The sequence below is a fragment of the Anolis carolinensis genome, unplaced genomic scaffold (assembly GCF_035594765.1).
Source record: "Anolis carolinensis isolate JA03-04 unplaced genomic scaffold, rAnoCar3.1.pri scaffold_27, whole genome shotgun sequence".
In the NCBI taxonomy this organism is placed as follows: Eukaryota; Metazoa; Chordata; class Lepidosauria; order Squamata; family Dactyloidae; genus Anolis; species Anolis carolinensis.
Genome location: NW_026943836.1, coordinates 127,889 through 147,500, shown reverse-complemented (window position 1 = coordinate 147,500; position 19,612 = coordinate 127,889). Strand labels below are relative to the sequence as shown.

Genomic DNA, 19,612 nt, shown 5'->3' with positions numbered 1-19,612 from the left:
ATTTTTAACCATAGGTTTTATATTTTTATATTGTTCTAATTGGATTTTCATGGCTATGTTTTAATTATGTGTAGGCATCGAATTGGGTGAGAAGGGCGGGATATAAATGTTGGAAATAAATAAATAATATAATAATTCTTATATAATGACTAGCTGTGCCCGGCCACGCGTTGCTGTGGCGTTGTTTGGTGGTGTCTGTATTTTATAGGCAGTGTGGAAGAGGCCTAAGTGAGACCTAACTTTGCCTGTCCCCTGGGCTGAGTGGGTTGCTAGGAGACCAAGTGGGCGGAGCTTAGCCTTCTAACTGGCAGCAATTGGATAAAAACAATTATTCCTCTCCCTCTAATTAGGACTTTATTTTTCTTTTTGTTATATCAACCTAGAGGCATGGTTGAGGGGTTGTGCTGTCAATTTTTGAGGTTGTGGGGTGTTTAGTTTTGTTGTTTTGTAGGTCACCAGGATTCCATCACTCTTTTATATATATAGATAATAATAATAGGCCCGGGCTGTGGCGCAAACTGGTGAGCAGCCAGCTGCAGCCAGCTGAGACCAATCACTCTGACCAAGAGGTTATGAGTTCGAGGCCAGCTCAGAGCTTGCATTTGTCTTTGTTCTATGTCAAGGCATTGAATGTTTGCCTTATATGTGTCATGTGATCCACCCTGAGTCCCTTTCGGGGTGAGAAAGAAGGGCGGAATATAAATACTGTAAATAAATAAATAATATAATAACTTAATTTCTATATTATAATAATAATATAATAACTTAATTCTTATATCCTGCTCCATCTCCCCGAAGGGACTCGGGCGGCTTACATGGGGACTAAGCCTAGTAATGAACCAAAATACAACAATGTAAGATACACTGAATTACAATGGATTAATACTTAAAAACATATAAAAATCATAAAAGCATAAACTCAACAACAATCAATAACCAATAACCAAAGCAGGCCTGGGCAAACTTTGGCTCTCCATTTGTTTTGGACCTACCAGCTGTTAGGAATTAAAATCCAAAACACCTGGAGGGAGGGCCAAAATTTGCCCAGGCCTGCCCTAAAGAAACCAAGATGGGTTATACAAACTTTTAGATGAGATGGGATTTAAATGCAACATGTTTAAGAAATATTCCGCCACCATCTCTCTCCCTGAAGGGACTTGGGCCTCTTACATGGGGGCCAAGCCCAGAATAAACAAAGGTTACAAGCTAAGGCACAATTAAAAATGTAATAACACACAAACAATCTAATTAATTAAAGACAGCAGAATAAAAACATGGTAAAAATACATCAACAATCAGCAAACCAGGACATGGTGGGCATGACCAGATTCGCGAGGGCAGGGCAAGGGCTTGTGCAAAACGCAGGCTGTAGGGCCAGACCTGGGGGTCAAGGGCTGAGAAAACCTACCGTAGATACTCGAGTATAAGCCGACCTGAATATAAGCCGAGGCACCTAATTTTACCACAAAAAACTGGGATAACTTATTGACTCGAGTATAAGCCGAGGGTGGGAAATGCAGCAGCTAAGGGTAAATTTCAAAATTAAAATAAATACCAATAAAATTTCATTGATTGAGGCATCAGTAGGTTAAATGTTTTTGAATATTTACCGTATTTCAAAGAAAAACAATAAACTAGCTCTATAAGTGGAAAAGTAGAGGCAACAAAAACCATATGGTATCAACAATAACCTAATAATAATAATAACAATAACAATAAAACTTCATTTGGATCCCACCCTATCTTCCCCATGAGGACTCAGGCCGGCTTCCAACATAGTAACAGGCAAATATTCAATGCTTATATAAACAATGCAGAGCTAGATTTATAGATACTAATTTCACATATGCATTTCCCCCTGAAATGTTTGCAAATCCACCCCTCTCTCTATGTTTGTGTGTGTGCATTTCCCCTACAATATTTTAAGCCATATATATATATATATATATATATATATATATATATATATATATATATATATAATGTATATAGATAGATACACATATAAAGAAAGGTACATAGAGATTGCAAAAGCTTGCAAAGGGTTAATGCCTATATATCTGTAGGAGAGTTTAACAAATATTTCAGGGGAAAAGGCTTTCATAAGATTAATGAATATATATTTTTCTTCTTCCTGTCTTGCAAGGGTGTCTCTCTTTGCAAAACATTCCCTTGATTAAGAGCAGGGAGGCTTTGCAAAAGAAAACACACTGATAAGGGAGGAGAAGAGAGAAATACATCACCTATTGCAAGCAATAACCTGCAGACTCCGTTGCCGGCCTTGACCCAATTATAAGCCAAGGGAGGCTTTTTCAGCTCATTAATAAGGGCTGAAAAACTTGGCTTATCTTCGAGAATAATAATAATAATAATAATAATAATAATAATAATAATAATAATAATAATAATAAGTTTATTTGTATCCCGCCTCCGCAAAACATTCCCTTGATTAAGAGCAGGGAGGCTTTGCAAAAGGAAACACACTGATAAGGGAGGAGAAGAGAGAAATACATCACCTATTGCAAGCAATAGCCTGCAGACTCCGTTGCCGGCCTTGACCCAATTATAAGCCAAGGGAGGCTTTTTCAGCTCATTAATAAGGGCTGAAAAACTTGGCTTATCTTCGAGTATAATAATAATAATAATAATAAGTTTATTTGTATCCCGCCTCCATCTCCCCCGAAGGGGACTCGGGGCGGCTTACAGCAAAATCAAAATACAAACAATGATAAAATATAAAACATCAGGACAAAAACAAAAACCAATAAAAAATACTGTAGAGTCTCACTTATCCAACACTCGCTTATCCAACGTTCTGGATTATCCAACACATTTTTGTAGTCAATGTTTTCAATATATCATGATATTTTGGTGCTAAATTCGTAAATACAGTAATTACTACATAGCATTACTGCATATTGAACTATTTTTTCTGTCAAATTTGTTGTATAACATGATGTTTTGGTGCTTAATTTGTAAAATCATAACCTAATTTAATGTTTAATAGGCTTTTCCTTAATCTCTCCTTATTATCCAACATATTCGCTTATCCAACATTCTGCCGGCCCGTTTACGTTGGATAAGCGAGATTCTACTGTATACACAATAGGTTAAAAAACACAACGCAGAATTAAAACATCAGGTTAAAAACCAATGAGGTTGCAATAGGGGATAAGCAAAGTGTACGGTGCACATTATGGGTAACAAATTCATAAATAGATAAAGTGCATTAGAGTATTGGAGTATATACGGTAATCAATAGATGAGGGCTGGGCGGTGGGGCCTACCTGGGGGCTGGTGATGGTGACCCACTGCAGGCGGTCCTTGCTCATCAGGTACTCAAAGGCCAGTTCCAGCTTGACCTCCGGCTTCCCTCCTGCGGGGGGGCCTTGTGGCGTCGAAGGTGTGCCGTTGTGCACGGGGACCTGAGGTGGGGGTGAGCGGTCAGCAGGGGTCAAGCAGAAGCCCATCCCCACCCCCCAACTCTGCTCTGGATCCCGACCCCCCCCCGACCCCCCTTCGGACTCACGGAGGAGGTGACTCTCCAGCAGCGCATGCGCGTGACCTTGAAGCTGCCCTCCTTGACCTGGTCGTTGGGCAGCTTGACCTGGAAGTTGAGCTCGCTGTTCCCGGCCCCGACGATCACGTGGCAGCCCTTTTCGGGGAAGTCGGTGACGCAGGGGTCGAACTTCAGGTAGCCGTAGTACTTGAGGGTCTGCGCCAGGCGGATGAACTGCAAGGAAGGGAAAAGGGGGGGGGGGGCTGGTGTCATGAATAGGCCCTGGTGGCGCAGCGGGTTAAAGCGCCGAGCTGCTGAACTTGCGGACCAAAAGGTCCCAGGTTCTAAATCCCGGGAGCGGAATGAGCACCTGCTGTTGGCTAAAAGAACAATGGGTTCCCCTAAAACTGTGGAGACCAAAATCCACTGCTAGTGGTAATATGAAAATAACCAAATAAACTCAATGTATATATTACAACTAGCTGTAATGGGAAATATATTACAACTAGCTGTATGGGAAATAAAGTATTGAGGAATTGGTGGTAGTTAAGGTGAAGGGTCCCCTGGGCTGGGTGGGTTGCTAGGAGACCAAGTGAGCGGAGCTTTACCTTCTAACTGGCAGCAATTGGATAAAAACAATTATTCCTCTCCCTCTAATTAGGACTTTATTTTTCTTTTCTTTTTGTTGTATCAACCTAGAGGCATGGATGAGCGGTTGTGCTGTCAATTTTCGAGGTTGTGGGGTGTTTACTTTTGTTGTTTTGTCCGCTGCCGTGATGCCATCACTCTTTTATATATATAGATAACATATATCCAAAAAAACAGGACTGTTCCAATCACATAGAAGTAGAAACCAGCGGTTCCTTCTCTCGAAGTACAAGGCCAAGTTTTGCATGTGAGTAAATGTCCTGTTCTTTATTACGTATGACTAGAATCCAGTTCTCATATAACTTGACTCAAACCTGCAACCGGTTTCGACTCACAGGAGTCTTCATCAGGCGGTTGGGTCTACAAATAATACATATCATAAATACATACAGTAGAGTCTCACTTATCCAACACTCACTTATCCAACGTTCTGGATTATCCAACGCATTTTTGTCGTCAATGTTTTCAATACATCGTGATATTTTGGTGCTAAATTCATAAATACAGTAATTACTACATAGCATTACTGCGTATTGAACTACTTTTTCTGCCAAATTTGTTGTCTAACATGATGTTTTGGTGCTTCATTTGTAAAATCATAACCTAATTTGATGTTTAATAGGCTTTTCCTTAATGCCTCCTCATTATCCAACATATTCGCTTATCCAACATTCTGCTGGCCCGTTCATGTTGGATAAGTGAGACTCTACTGTACATGCAATTAAATAATTTGTACAGAAAGTTTACAAAAAAGTTTACAAAAAAGTATATTCAGGCATTGTGTTGTCGAAGGCTTTCATGGCCGGGATCACAGGGTTGTTGTATGTCTTTCGGGCTGTGTGGCCATGTTCCAGAAGCATTCTCTCCTGACGTTTCGCCCACATCTATGGCAGGCATCGGATGCCTGCCATAGATGTGGGCAAAACGTCAGGAGAGAATGCTTCTGGAACATGGCCACACAGCCCGAAAGACATACAACAACCCTATATTCAGGCACTTTACTTACTTCTATAATCAACAAAGGTTCAACTCCTGTGAGTCGAAACCGGTTGCAGGTTTGAGTCAAGTTATATGAGAACTGGAGTCTACTCATATGTAATAAAGAACAGGACATTTACTCACATGAAAAACTTGGCCTTGTACTTCGAGAGAAGAACCGCTGTTAGCCCCAGCTCCTGCCAACCTAGCAGTTCGAAAACATGCCAATGTGAAACGGTGCTCCATGCGGTCATGCCAGTGGCCACATTAACCTTGGAGGTGTCTACGGACAACACCGGCTCTTGGGCTTAGAAATGGAGATGAGCACCAACACCCAGAGTCGGACACGACTGGACTTAACGTCAGGGGAAACCAACCAAACAAAGGTTCTTTTTATTGCAATCTCAGTGTGAGATTATCTCAAGAGGATGGGCAAAGTGAGAGGGCCTGAGCTGAGCCACATCCACCCCCGGGCCTTAAGTTTGCCCATGCCTGGTATTTATTTATTTACAGTATTTATATTCCGCCCTTCTTTCTCACCCCAAAAGGGACTCAGGGTGGATCACATTTATTTGTTTCATTTTATTTCCGGTATTTCTGCCCCGCCCTTCTCCCCTGGGGGACTCAGGGCGGCTTACAAATTGGCAACACAGTGCCATCACATCAACAATACAATACAAAAGGCATTAAAAACTAAAAACACGTAAAACATCATAAAAACCAATAAATCATCATAAAACATCATAAATAAAAATCATCAATAAAACATCATAAAAACCAATAAATCATCATAAAAATCATAAATAAAAATCATCAATAAAACATCATAAAAACCAATATACAATAATAAAACATGACCATGCACCGAGGTAATGTCCTTTCATTCACTAGACCTTGTTATATATACAGTAGAGTCTCACTTATCCAACACTCGCTTATCCAACGTTCTGGATTATCCAACACATTTTTGTAGTCAATGTTTTCAACATATCGTGATATTTTGGTGCTAAATTCATAAATACAGTAATTACTACATAGCATTACTGCGTATTGAACTACTTTTTCTGCCAAATTTGTTGTCTAACATGATGTTTTGGTGCTTCATTTGTAAAATCATGACCTAATTTGATGTTTAATAGGCTTTTCCTTAATGCCTCCTTATTATCCAACATATTCACTTATCCAACATTCTGCGGGCCCGTTTATGTTGGATAAGTGAGACTCTACTGTATATACGTATAGGGCAAACATTCAATGCCTATATACACACAGAACCAAGACAGAGACAGACACAGAGGCAATTTAACCTTCTCCTGAGGGGATATTAAATTCTGGCCACAGGGGGGAGCAGCTGCTTCATCATCCACTCTGACGGCACTTCCTCATTCCAACGTCGTAATTTAGTTAAATTTGCTTCCCCACTTTTATAAGTGGTACCTTATTTCCTACTTGATAGATGCAACTATCTTTTGGGTTGCTAGGTCAGCAACGAGCAGGGGCTATTTTTCATTTTTTAATTGACGGGTGCTTACTCCGCCACGGGCTGGCCTCAAACTCATGACCTCATGGTCAGAGTGATTTATTGCAGTAGGCTGCTCACCAGCCTGCGCCACAGCCCGGCCCTAAATGTAAACAACATTTAGACAGACATTCCATATAACTACATGGGATACATAAAGAACCTACAGTTACATTGGCTAATTAACAAACAAAGGGAAATCCCATTTTTACTCAGCATTCATTCACTTGCCACATATAAACATTCATTCATCCTCATGCATACATCCAAATATTACTATATCCTTTTCTCCCTCTTTGGAGAAGCACCTGCTTAGGCCAGACCCTACTTTCCATGCAGCCTGCCAACTTCAAAATGCCAAAAAGAACATGACTCCAAAACGCACACTGTTCTCTTCCCTTGAGAAACGGAGGCAAATAATGTCCAGAATTCTGCTGTCCATTGCAGATGACCCTCCCCAAATACATCTTCTTTCTCCTTCCCAAGGAGCAGAGCATTGCGGGTGAACAGCACCGCTGTCTGCCACACTTCTTGGATTGTAATAAGGTCTCTTATATAGCAACTAGCTGTGCCCGGCCACGCGTTGCTGTGGTAAAGTGGTGGTGGTATTGGTTAAAAATTGTTGTGTAATTTTTATTTGACGGTATTTGTATTTTTAAATTATTATTATTGTAAGTTATCTTTTTATTTATTATATTTTATTATTTTTTGTATTATTTTTAGTTATTTTCTGTTATTATAGTATTTTATTGTATTAATTTTTTAGTGTTTTTAATTATTTTTAGTGTTTTTTATTATTTTTTATTGGGTTGCTAGGAGACCAAGTTGGAGGAGTTTAGCCTTCTAACTGGCAGCAATTGGATAAAAGCAATTATTCCTCTCTCTCAAATTAGGACTTTATTTTTCTTTTCTTTTTGTTGTATCAACCTAGAGGCGTGGATGATGGGTTGTGTTGTCAAATTTCGAGGTTGGGGGGCCTGTAGTTTTGTTGTTTTGTGGGTCGCCGTGATGCCATCACTCTTTTATATATATAGATATTTTGCTACTGTTGTCCCAGAGTTGTAAATGAGTGACAGACGTCTAATATCCTGAAACATCCTGACTCCACCTCAGTTTCCTGGCAGATGTTGCCTCTGCTTGACTGGTGTTGGATCTTTGAGTTAAGGAAATTCTGTAAACATTTCCTTAACTTTCAAGAGCTATTCTCTTTGATGATGTAAACACGCTGCTTTTCACCAAAAGTTCAGCAATGGCAACAGTTAATCATTTGTCACAGTTCATCAATGTCAGCAGTTCAGCCACTTTTAATTACAGTCCATGAATGTAGTTGTTTTCCAGGCCTCAATATATTAGGATGGTGTCTCCAAAATTATTAGCTGTCGTTCATTCATCTTTCATATAATTCATTCATAACAAAGGTAAAGGTTTTCCCCTTGACATTAAGTCCAGTCATGTCCGACTTCTGGGGGTTGGTGCTGATCTCCATTTCTAAGCCGAAGAGCCGGCGTTGTCCATAGACACCTCCAAGGTCATGTGGCCACTGGCATGACTGCCTAGAGAGCCGTTACCTTCCCGCCGGAGTGGTACCTATTGATCTACTCACACTCTGGGAGTTGGTGCTCATCTCCATTTCTAAGCCAAAGAGCCGGCCTTATCCATAGACACCTCCAAGGTCATGTGGCCACTGGCATGACTGCCTAGAGAGCCGTTACCTTCCCGCCGGAGCGATACCTATTGATCTACTCACATTTGCATGTTTTCAAGCTGCTAACTTGGCAGAAACTGGGGGTAACAGAGGGAAGGCAAGATTTGAACCATCGACCTTTTGGTCAGCAAGTTCAGCAGCTCAGCGGTTTAATCCACTGCGCCACCGAGGGCTCCATTCATTCATGCATACCCACATAAATCCACATTTATCAAATCTCTACATGGTTTTAATGTGACGCTGAGAGGGGGCCCAGGTGGGCAACCCCCTCCCCGGCCCTCACCTCCTTCTTGGAGACCTTCTCCTGCAGGGACTTCAGCTGCCGGTGTTGCTCCTTGTTGGCCAGGATCCAGCCTCGCTCAATGTCCGCCACGGTCTGCAAAGGAGGGGGGGCAGGGCAGGGTTGCACGGGAGGTGGGAGGGGGCACCGTGGCCCCCTCCTCAAAAGCCCATCTCCATTCAACAAGGGCCCGCCCTCCCTCACTTAGGCCCCTCCCCACTCACTTGGGCATACAGCAGATTGAGCCCCACGCGCTGCTCCATCACGTCGTCATCGTAGGCCGAGTCCCAGTAGCTGGACAGAGAGACACAGAGGAAGGAAGGAAGGAAGGAAGGAAGGAAGAAAAGAGAAGGGAAGGAAGGAAGGAAGGAAGGAAGGAAGGAAGGAAGGAAGGAAGGAAGGAAGAAAAGAGAAGGGAAGGAAGGCAAGGCACTTGGTTAGTTGGGCATCCCAATAACAACAACAACAACAACAACAATAATAACAACAACAATAACAATAGTTATATTAATAATAACATTATTAATAATAACCCATGATCCCTCTGTCAACAATCTTACAAAAAACAAATCTCAGCTATCAAACATCTAAGAATTCTCACAAAATTTCGCATCTGATATACATGGATGACCTGAAGCTGTATGGGAAAACAGAAACTGAAATCCAGTCTCTGACCAACACTGTCCGAATTTTTAGCACTGATATCAACATGGAATTTGGTTTGGACAAATGTTCGACAGTGGCATTGAAGAAGGGAAAAATCATTGAAAGTGAGGGCATAAATATGCCCAATGGCCAAACAATAAGGTGTCACCAGCCAGAGGCCTATAAATATCTGGGCATATTACAGCTGGACAACATCAAGCATGAACATGTGAAAACGGTGGTCAGCAAAGAATACACACAAAGGGTCAGAAAAATTCTCAAAAGCAAGCTCAATGGAGGCAACACCATCAAGGCCATAAACACCTGGGCCATACCTGTCATAAGATATACTGCTGGCATTATAAATTGGACACAGGCGGAACTGGACAATTTGGACAGAAAAACAAGAAAACTCATGACCATTCATCCTTCACTGCACCCTCGCAGTGATGTTGACCGGCTGTATCTGCCTCGAAGATCAGGGGGCAGAGGACTCTTGCAAGTAAAACAAGCAGTCAAAGAAGAAGAACATGCCCTGGCAGAATATGTCAAGCAAAGTGAAGAACCTGCTTGGATTGAAGTCAAAAATCAGAAACTCCTCAAAGCACAGCAGACAAAGAGTCAGTACAAGAAAACCGCACTACAAATTAGAGCTGACAGCTGGCACAACAAAACATTGCATGGAAAGTTTCTTGACAAAATTGAAGGAAAAGCTGATAAGGAGAAGACCTGGCTCTGGCTCACGAATGGGACCCTGAACAAGGAGACAGAAGGCCTGATCCTTGCAGCCCAGGAGCAAGACATCAGGACAAAGGCAATTAATAATAATAATATTAATAATAATAATAGAAGACCTGGCTCTGGCTCACGAATGGGACCCTGAAGAAGGAGACAGAAGGCCTGATCCTTGCAGCCCAGGAGCAAGACATCAGGACAAAGGCCATTAAGGCCAAGATTGAAAAATCAGCTGATGACCCAAAATACAGACTGTGCAAGGAAACCAACAAAACCATGGATCATATCCTCAGCTGCTGTATGAAAACCGCACAGACAGACTACAAACAGAGGCACAACTATGTGGCCCAAATGATCCATTGGAACTTAAGCCTCAACGTCATAAATTAGTTAAATTTGCCTCCCCACTTTGTAAGTGGTACCTTATTTCCTACTTGAAAGATGCAACTATCATTCGGGTTGCTAAGTCAGCAACGAGCAGGGGCTTTTTTTTTTTGTTCAATTGACGGGTGGTCACCCCGCCATGGGCTGCCTTCAAACTCATGACCGCATGGTCAGAGTGATTTATTGCAGCAGGCTGCTCACCAGCCTGTGACACAGCCCGGCCCCCTCGCTTGATACAACAATAACATTAAGAATAATCATTTAATTATATTCTGCCCTGTCTCCCCGGAGAGACAAACATAAAAGGTAAACATCCAATGCCCAAACACAACAATACACCCATAATAACAAAAACTGACAACCCAGCGTATAAAAACAAATTATGCCTTAACTAAAATTAAATAAAAAACACAACCTAATATATCAGACATAAAACAAAACATTGAACAGAAGTATCAATTTCCCAGTTCCTTGGGGGCCAATAAATTGATCTGGTGGGGCCCTGCAGCCCCCTCCTCACTCACTCACCTCTTGCGCAGAAGGATCTTGAACTCGGGGCTGCGAAGGCTGCTGACCGACACAAAAGGCAGCTCGAACTCTTGCAGCTTCCGGATGACTGGAAGAGAAAGCGGTTCAGAGGCTTCACACCCCCGCACGACGCCCGCAGACTGCCCAACATCCGCCCAACGTTCCCGGATCGCTGGGGTTCCTTCCGGTGTGTTCCCGGAGAAGCCTGGCTCAAAGGGGAGACTCACAGGAAAAGGCCCCGTCCTTGGCCTCTCGCACCAGGAAGAGGTGGAAGTAGCCGATCAGGTCCTCTGGCAAGTCCAGCTTTGCAGCCACGGCCTGGAAGGAAGGCAGAGGGGAAAGGGTCAGTTGTTGGAGAAGAAGAAGCCCCACACTTGTGTACAGAAAGAGCATTTGGAGGGAAAGGGAGCCCTGTGATGCAGGCCTGCTGCCTAGTTTTTCATCCACGGTGCTTTGCTTCCTCCCTGCTTGGAAAGGCCACTTCTCCCTTCTTCCCAAAACTCTTCCTTTACTGTGTTGTCCACCACAGACATCAGAAGAGCTGCAAGGCCAAGAACAAGCCATGAGAGTCAAGACAAAGATCCACCCAGAGGAAAGGTGTTCTTACCATACATCAAGGGAACTACTGACCGCATAGGGAAGCTGATGAAGAAGCACAACCTACAAACTATCTACAGACCCACAAAGAAAATCCAACAAATGCTACGGTCAGCGAAGGACAAGAGGGATCCTCTCTCTTCTGCAGGAGTCTACCGGATACCATGCAGCTGTGGACAAGTCTACATAGGGACCACCAAACGCAGCATTGCCCAAACAAGAGTCAAAGAACATGAAAGGCACTGCAGACTAATTCAACCAGAGAAATCAGCCATAGCAGAGCATTTGATGAACCAGCCTGGACACAGAATACTATTTGAGAACACAAAAATGCTGGACCATTCCAACAACTATAGTTCCAACAACTATCATGTCAGACTACACAGAGAAGCCATTGAAATCCACAAGCATGTGGACAACTTCAACAGAAAGGAAGAAACCATGAAAATGAACAAAATCTGGCTACCAGTATTAAAAAACTCAAAAATCAGAACAGTAAATAAAAAGCAATACTCTGAAAACAGAGGATTTCCAGACATGAATCAACCTAGGGCAGTTAACGACTCTAAACAAAGGATGCCCCAGAGGCAGGAAGAGGACAGCAGATAAGCTTTTCAATGCTAATTAAAGTGATTAACTACACACATTCACACTGACCTCTCTCACCCTAGACTTTCCACAGATATATATTTACCTCTTTGCTTAGTTTTCTCCATACCTCACAACCTCTGAGGATGCCTGCCATAGATGTGGGCGAAACGTCAGGAGAGAATGCTTCTGGAACATGGCCACACAGCCCGAAAGACACACAACAACCCTGTCTTCCTTTACTGTTTGATTATCCTATTGTTTGAGAAGGGAGCCCGTGAGGCCTCTCCTGACTCAGGATACACAGGCACAAAGGAGAGCCAGCCTGAGGGAATCTCCTGCCAAAGATCCATCACTGATTTACTCTTTTATTTCAGGTGTATTCCCTGCAACAATAGAAACACGCTTTTACTCTGTTTTTTTCCCATGTATCCTACCATGGAAACTGTGTGTGTGTGTGTGGGGGGGGGGGATATGAGTGTGTGAATGTATGTGTGCACACACACGTGTGTGTGTGTATATATCTATATATATAAAAGGCTTTTGGCATCACGGCGACTCACAAAACAACAAAACCCAACACCCCCCAAACTCTAAAATTGGCAACATAATCCATCATCCCTGCCTCCAGTAAGATACAACACAATCACACAAAAAACACAATCACAACACCAAAAAAGGCCAAAACCCACAACAGGCAATGTGCCAGGCTTTCTATATTTTGTAATATATATATAAAATACAAAATAATAAATACAGCCAGACATTGGAGCTGCAAGGATATTCAGTGCAATTCAACCACACCAATAAAAGATTCACCTTCGTAAAAGGCGACCAGGCTTTGAAACAGTGATACTACTCTGAAGCTGACCAACTAAAGATTTCCTCTAGGTAGCAAGCACCCAGGCTTTGAACCACCGAGGCTATTCATTACAATTCTACCACCCCAAAAAAACATTCCCCTAAAAGGCAACTACCTAACCTTCCAAGCAACAAGCCTATTCCTTTCTATTCCACCTCACCAAACAAGGATTCACATAAGAAAATGGCCAGGCTTTCAGGCTACAAAGCTATTCACTGTTATTCCACCTACCTAACAAAGAATTCCCATACGCCACAGCAACGCGTGGCCGGGCACAGCTAGTGTATGTGTGTGTGTGTGTGTATATATATATATATATATATATATATATATATATATATAGGCACTCCATGCAGTCATGCCAGCGGCCACATGATCTTGGAGGTGTCTACGGACAACACCGGCTCTTCGGCTTAGAAATGGAGATGAGCACCAACCCCCAGAATCGGACACGACTAGGCTTACTGTCCAAGGAAAACCTTTACCTATATATGTATATGTGTGTGTGTGTGTGTGTGTGTGTGTGTGTGTGTGTGTATATATATATATATATATATATATATATATATATATATATATATGGATTAAAAAAATCGGCCTAGGACAAAACAACAAACCTACACATCCCAGAAACACTAAACTTGGCAACACAACCCCTCATCCATGCCTCTGCATTCATACAACAAAAAGAAAAGAAAAATAAAGTCCTAATTAGAGGGAGAAGAATAATTGTTTTTTATCCAATTGCTGCCAGTTAGAAGGCTAAACTCTGCCCACTTGGTCTCCTAGCAACCCACTCAGCCCAGGGGACAGGCACAGTTAGGCCTCAGGCCTCTTCCACACTGCCTATAAGATACAGATTATCAGATTTGAACTGGATTATATGGCAGTGTAGACTCAAGGCCCTTCCACACAGCTATATAACCCATTTATAATCTTATATTATCTGCTTTGCACTGGATTATCTTGACTCCACACTGCCATATAATCCACTTCAGTGTGCATTTTATACAGCTGTGAAGAAGGGGCCTCATATAATCCAGTTCTAAGCAGATAATATAAGATTATAAATATACAGTAGAGTCTCGGATAAGTGAGACTCTACTGTATATTTATAATCTTATATTATCTGCTTAGAACTGGATTATATGAGGCCCCTTCTACATAACATAAACACCCCGGCAGAACTTTGGATAAGCGAATATCTTGGATAATAAGGAGGGATTAAGGAAAAGCCTATTAAACATCAAATTAGGTTATGATTTTACAAATTAAGAACCAAAACATCATGTTATACAACAAATTTCACAGAAAAAGGAGTTCAATTCGCAGTAATGCTATGTAGTAATTACTGTATTTACAATTTTACCACCAAAATATCACAATGAATTTAAAACATTGACTACTAAAAGGCAGACTGCATTGGATAATCCAGAACATTGGATAAGCGAATGTTGGATAAGTGAGATTCTACTGTAATATGAAATAATTACTATGGTAGAATAATACAGAACAATATAATCTCTAAAACCAGGACAGTAAATAAAGAGCAACACTCTGAAAGCAGGGAAATTGGGAATGCCAGAAAGGAAACAATCAGGGCCAGCTAACACCTCCCAATATTAATAATAATAATAATAATAATAATAATAATAATAATAATAATAATAATAATAACTTTATTCTTATACCCCGCTCCATCTCCCCAAAGGGACTCGGGGTGGTTTACATGGGGCTATGCCCGGACGCAACATCACAAAATCAAAACAAAAACAATAAACAAATCAGCCAACAGTAAAACATCAACATGGATAAAACAGTCATAAAAGGTCAATATACAAAATAATGTTAAAATCATGAGTTGGATCAAAAGATCTGGGCCAAGGATCCCAACAAAGGATTCCTCCAGAAAGGAAGCTGAGAAGGGAGTGAAGCAATGTGTATTATCAAAGTCATTATTATTATTATTATTTTGCTCTGAATAATTGTTTTTATCCAACTGCTGCCAGTTAGAAGGCTAAACTCCACTCACTTGGTCTCCTAGCAACCCACTAAGCCCAGGGGACAGGCAGGATGGTGCGTTGTGTTGCCAAGTTTCGTGGTTCTGGGACTTGTAGTTTTGTAGCTTACTTCTAGGCCAAATTTCATTACCCTTTTATATATAGTGCTTTTGGAGAGTAATTACTACATAAATCCCTTTTGCTGCTCTCCTTCAATATCTGTCCTCCAGATCGCACCGCCACTTTATGACCCTGTCCTCTGTGGTTTTTACTCCTACTTCCTTTCTCACCCCGAGTTTTAACCTAGTGTTCATGTGGCCCGCCCTTGGTTTTATTGTTCTTTTGATCTTTTTTAATGTAGTGTATATTTTCTTTTATTGGGTTGTTTAATGTGCTATGATTTGTTGTTCTATTATATTTTGTGATATTGTATTGTTCTGGGCATGTCCCCATGTAAGCCGGCCCGAGTCCCCGTTGGGGAGATGGTGGCGGGGCATAAATAAAGTTTATTATTATTATTATTATGTACATGTGTTAATATATATCACTGATTATGACGTCTCTGCTCTGCTAGAGAGACCAAATCTTCCTACCACAGAGTCATATGTGTGTGTGTATATATACATACACACACACATACATATACATAATCAATCTCTGGCTATGATATACTGTGCTCTGCTAATCTTCCTATTATGGACTCATGTATGTGTGTGTGTGTGTGTGTGTGTGTATGTATCTATTATTCATTTATTTATTTACAGTATTTATATTATATTAACAGTATGTATATGTATGTATGTATGTGTGTGAGCTAGAGAGATAGATATCTCACTGGTTATGATATACTCTTCTGCTAAGACCAGATCTTCCTACCACTGAGCCATATATGTGTGTGTGTGTGTGTGTGTATCTATATATATAAAAGAGTGATGGCATCACGGCAACCCACAAAACAACAAAACTACAGGCCCCCCAACCTCGAAATTTGACAACACAACCCATCATCCACGCCTCTAGGTTGATACAACAAAAAGAAAAGAAAAATAAAGTCCTAATTAGAGAGAGAGGAGTAATTGCTTTTATCCAATTGCTGCCAGTTAGAAGGCTAAGCTCCTCCAACTTGGTCTCCTAGCAACCCAATAAAAAATAATTAAAAACACTAAAAATTAATACAATAAAATACTATAATAACAGAAAATAACTAAAACTAATACAAGAAAATAATAAAATATAATAAATAAAAATATAACTTACAATAAAATTAATTAAAAAAAAGGCAAATAACATCAAATAAAAATTACACAACAATTTTTAACCAATACCACCACCACTTTGCCACAGCAACGCGTGGCCGGGCACAGCTAGTCTATATATAAAATCAATCATTGGTTATAATATACTCTGCTCTGCTGGAGAGATCAATTCTTCCTATAATAATAATAATAATAATAATAATTTTATTCTTGTACCCCGCCCCATCTCCCCGAAGGGACTCGGGGCGGCTCACATGGGGCCTTGCCCAACATCACAATATAAAATCAAAACAAAAACACAGATTTACAACAATAAATCAACAATATCGGTAAAACAATCGGTAAAACATAGTAAAATGTTCCTATGCTTTGTCTCTGCTTCGGCAGCTTGGGAGGGGCTTTCTGGCCAAAGCACAGCCCCCTGCCCCAATTTGGGAGGGGACGGAGGGTCCCATTCAAAACAATATTTTCCCAAAAACATAGATGCCTCCTTGCTTTAGTGCCCACCCCCCCCCCCGCCCCATCACCAATCCCTTTGGGAGAGACTGACCTCCAGGACGTCCTCGGTCTGGTCCGAGGTGAGGACGTTGACCTTGACCTTCTGCCCGTTGGAGAGCACCACCTCCAGCTGGACCTCCTCGGTGGGGATCTGCTGGGTCTCCTACCGTGGAAGGGCAGAGACAGTGTCGCGTCCTTCCCAGCTGGACCCCCGCCACACCCCACTCTCCGTCCGTCATGCCCCCCGTTCCTGACCTGCTGGGCTTTGCGCAGGAAGCTGTTGAAGATCTCGCTGGAGCCCAGGAGGGGGTCCTGGCGCACTGAGAACGGAAAGGGTCGTGGCGGTCAGAGGGTCAAGCAGGACACCCTGCCCGGCCCTGACCGAAGGGGCAGGTGAAACGCCAGGAGAAAGTGCTGCCAGAAAGGAGACTCACCGGCCTGCATGTACTTCTCCAGCTGCTCCCGGCGCTGCTCCACTTCGGCCGCGGTCAGCGCAAAGATCTTCTTCGGCGGGAAGGCCGGCACCACGTTCGCCCCGTACTCCTTGCGCAGCTGCGGCGACACGGGAGAGGGACGCGGGGGCACCGGTTTGCGGGCTGGACGGACAATGGTTTCCGGCAGCACTTTCTCCTGGCGTTTCGCCTGCACCTCAGGCCCCTTCCTTTTCCCCCTCAGCCGCTTAAGCGGCTGAGGGGGAAAAGGAAAGGGCCTGAGGTGCAGGCGAAACGCCAGGAGAAAGTGCTGCCAGTCCACATTAGTGGCTGAGTGGGAAAAGGGAAGGGCCTGAGGTGCAGGTGAAATGTCAGGAGAAAGTGCTTCCGGAAAATGATGGCAGTTGAGGGGGGGAAAGAAAGGGGCCTGAGGTGCAGGCAGAACATCATGAGAAAGTGCTGCCAGAAAACGTTGGAGGCTGATGGGAAAAGGAAAGGACCTGAGGTGCAGGCGGAATGTCAGGAGAAAGTGCTGCCAGAACACGTTGGTGGTTGAGGGGGGAAAAGGAAAGGATCCAAAATGCAGGAGCAAGTGCTGCCAGTATACGTTGGAGGCTGATGGGAAAAGGGAAGGGCCTGAGGTGCGGGTGAAATGTCAGGAGAAAATGCTGACGAAAAATGATGGTGGTTGAGGGGGGAAAAGAAAGGGGCCTGAGGTGCAGGCAGAACATCAGGAGAAAGTGCTGCCAAAATACGTTGGTGGTTGAGGGGTAAAAAAGGGAAGGTCCTAAGGTGCAGGTGAAATGTCGGGAGAAAATGCTGCCAGAATATGTTAGCGGCTGAATGGGAAAAGGAAAGGGCCTGAGGTGCAGGTGAAACATCAGGAGAAAGTGCTGCCAGAATACGTTGGTGCTTGAGGGGGGGAAAGGATCCAAAGTGCAGGTGAAACGTCAGGAGAAAGTGCTGCCAGAATATGTTGGAGGCTGAATGGGAAAAGGAAAGGGCCTGAGGTGCAGGTGAAACATCAGGAGAAAGTGCTGCCAGAATACGTTGGTGCTTGAGGGGGGAAAAGGATCCAAAGTGCAGGTGAAACGTCAGGAGAAAGTGCTGCCAGAATATGTTGGAGGCTGATGGGAAAAGGGAACGTCCAGAGGAGCAGGCAGAACATCAGGAGAAAGTGCTGCCAGAATATGTTGGAGGCTGATGGGAAAAGGGAAGGGTCTGAGGAGTAGGCAGAACGTCAGGAGAAAGTGCTGCCAGAATACGTTGGTGGTTGAGGGGGAAAAAGGAAAGGGTCCAAAGTGCAGGTGAAATGTCAGGAGAAAGTGCTGCCAGAATACGTTGGTGCTTGAGGGGGGAAAAGGATCCAAAGTGCTGGTGAAACGTCAGGAGAAAGTGCTGCCAGAATATGTTGGAGGCTGATGGGAAAAGGGAACGTCCAGAGGAGCAGGCAGAACATCAGGAGAAAGTGCTGCCAGAATATGTTGGAGGCTTATGGGAAAAGGGAAGGGCCTGAGGTGCAGGGGAATGACAGGAGAAAGTGTTGCCAGAATACGTTGGTGGTTGAGGGGGGGAAAGGAAGGGATCCAAAGTGCAGGTGAAACGTCAGGAGAAAGTGCTGCCAGAATATGTTGGTGGCCGAAGAGGAAAAAGGGAAGGACCTAAGGTGTGGGTGAAATGTCAGGAGAAAGTGCTGCCAGAATATGTTGGTGGTTGAGGGGGGGGGAAAGGAAAGGGTCCAAAGTGCAGGCAAAACGTCAGGAGAAAGTGCTGCCGGAACAGGCTGGCGGCTGGGGGGGGGGGAAGGAAAGGGCCTGAGGTGCCGGCGAAACGTCAGGAGAAAGTGCTGCCAGAACACCCCGCAAACCACATTGCAGGGATTCCAGTAGAGTCAGAAGACCCCCACGCGATCCCTCCCGACAGAGGCCCCTCAGGCCTACACTGACCTGCTCATGGAGGCCGAGCAGCTGGCTGTAGCGCACCTGGCAGTGCAGGACCCCGTTGACGTGGATGTTGTAGGCCTGGAAGGGGGGGGGGGGGAGAGAGAGAAGGGGAGGGGCCACTTCCGGTGCTCAGCGCCTTGTTATGATTCCCTCACCCCAGAGGAGAGACCCCCGGCCCCGCCCCCTTCCGCCCAACCGGCAGGCACCACCCGATCCCTCCCGGCAGAGGGCCAGGCGGGCGCAGACGCACCACGTAGGCCGAGTTGCCGCCTTCCCCGCCGCCGCCGCCGCCTCCTCCTCGGGTCTCGGTCTCCGGGATGGAGAAGTGCATGGCCGCCGCCTGCCTTCCTTCAGCCCCGTCCTCTCCGGCTTCCTTCGCCTTCTCCCGCTACCTGCGTTCCCCTCCGGAAGCTGCGTCCCGGGCCGCGGCCGCCATCTTGCGAGTTGGAGGGCGGAGCCTCTGGGCGGGAGGGGAGGGGGAGGAGGAAACCCCTCCCCCGGGAAATGGTCTCGCCC

General features: G+C 43.9%; 1 protein-coding gene across 1 annotated transcript in view; it reads right to left on the bottom strand.

Moving 5' to 3' along the window:
- The window catches only part of snx17 (sorting nexin 17), a 38,396-nt gene extending 18,821 nt beyond the window's left edge, over positions 1-19,575 (bottom strand). The window contains exons 1-11 of the mRNA XM_062966705.1: positions 19,347-19,575; positions 19,100-19,174; positions 17,157-17,274; positions 16,978-17,042; positions 16,775-16,885; positions 11,149-11,239; positions 10,922-11,009; positions 8,854-8,923; positions 8,633-8,725; positions 3,530-3,733; positions 3,288-3,425 (exon numbers count right to left, since the gene is read on the bottom strand). Coding sequence (XP_062822775.1) covers positions 3,288-3,425; positions 3,530-3,733; positions 8,633-8,725; positions 8,854-8,923; positions 10,922-11,009; positions 11,149-11,239; positions 16,775-16,885; positions 16,978-17,042; positions 17,157-17,274; positions 19,100-19,174; positions 19,347-19,427 — 1,134 coding nt within the window. The 5' untranslated portion in view covers positions 19,428-19,575. The remainder of the gene's footprint in view (positions 1-3,287; positions 3,426-3,529; positions 3,734-8,632; positions 8,726-8,853; positions 8,924-10,921; positions 11,010-11,148; positions 11,240-16,774; positions 16,886-16,977; positions 17,043-17,156; positions 17,275-19,099; positions 19,175-19,346) is intronic.
- Between the last annotated feature and the right edge of the window lie 37 nt (positions 19,576-19,612).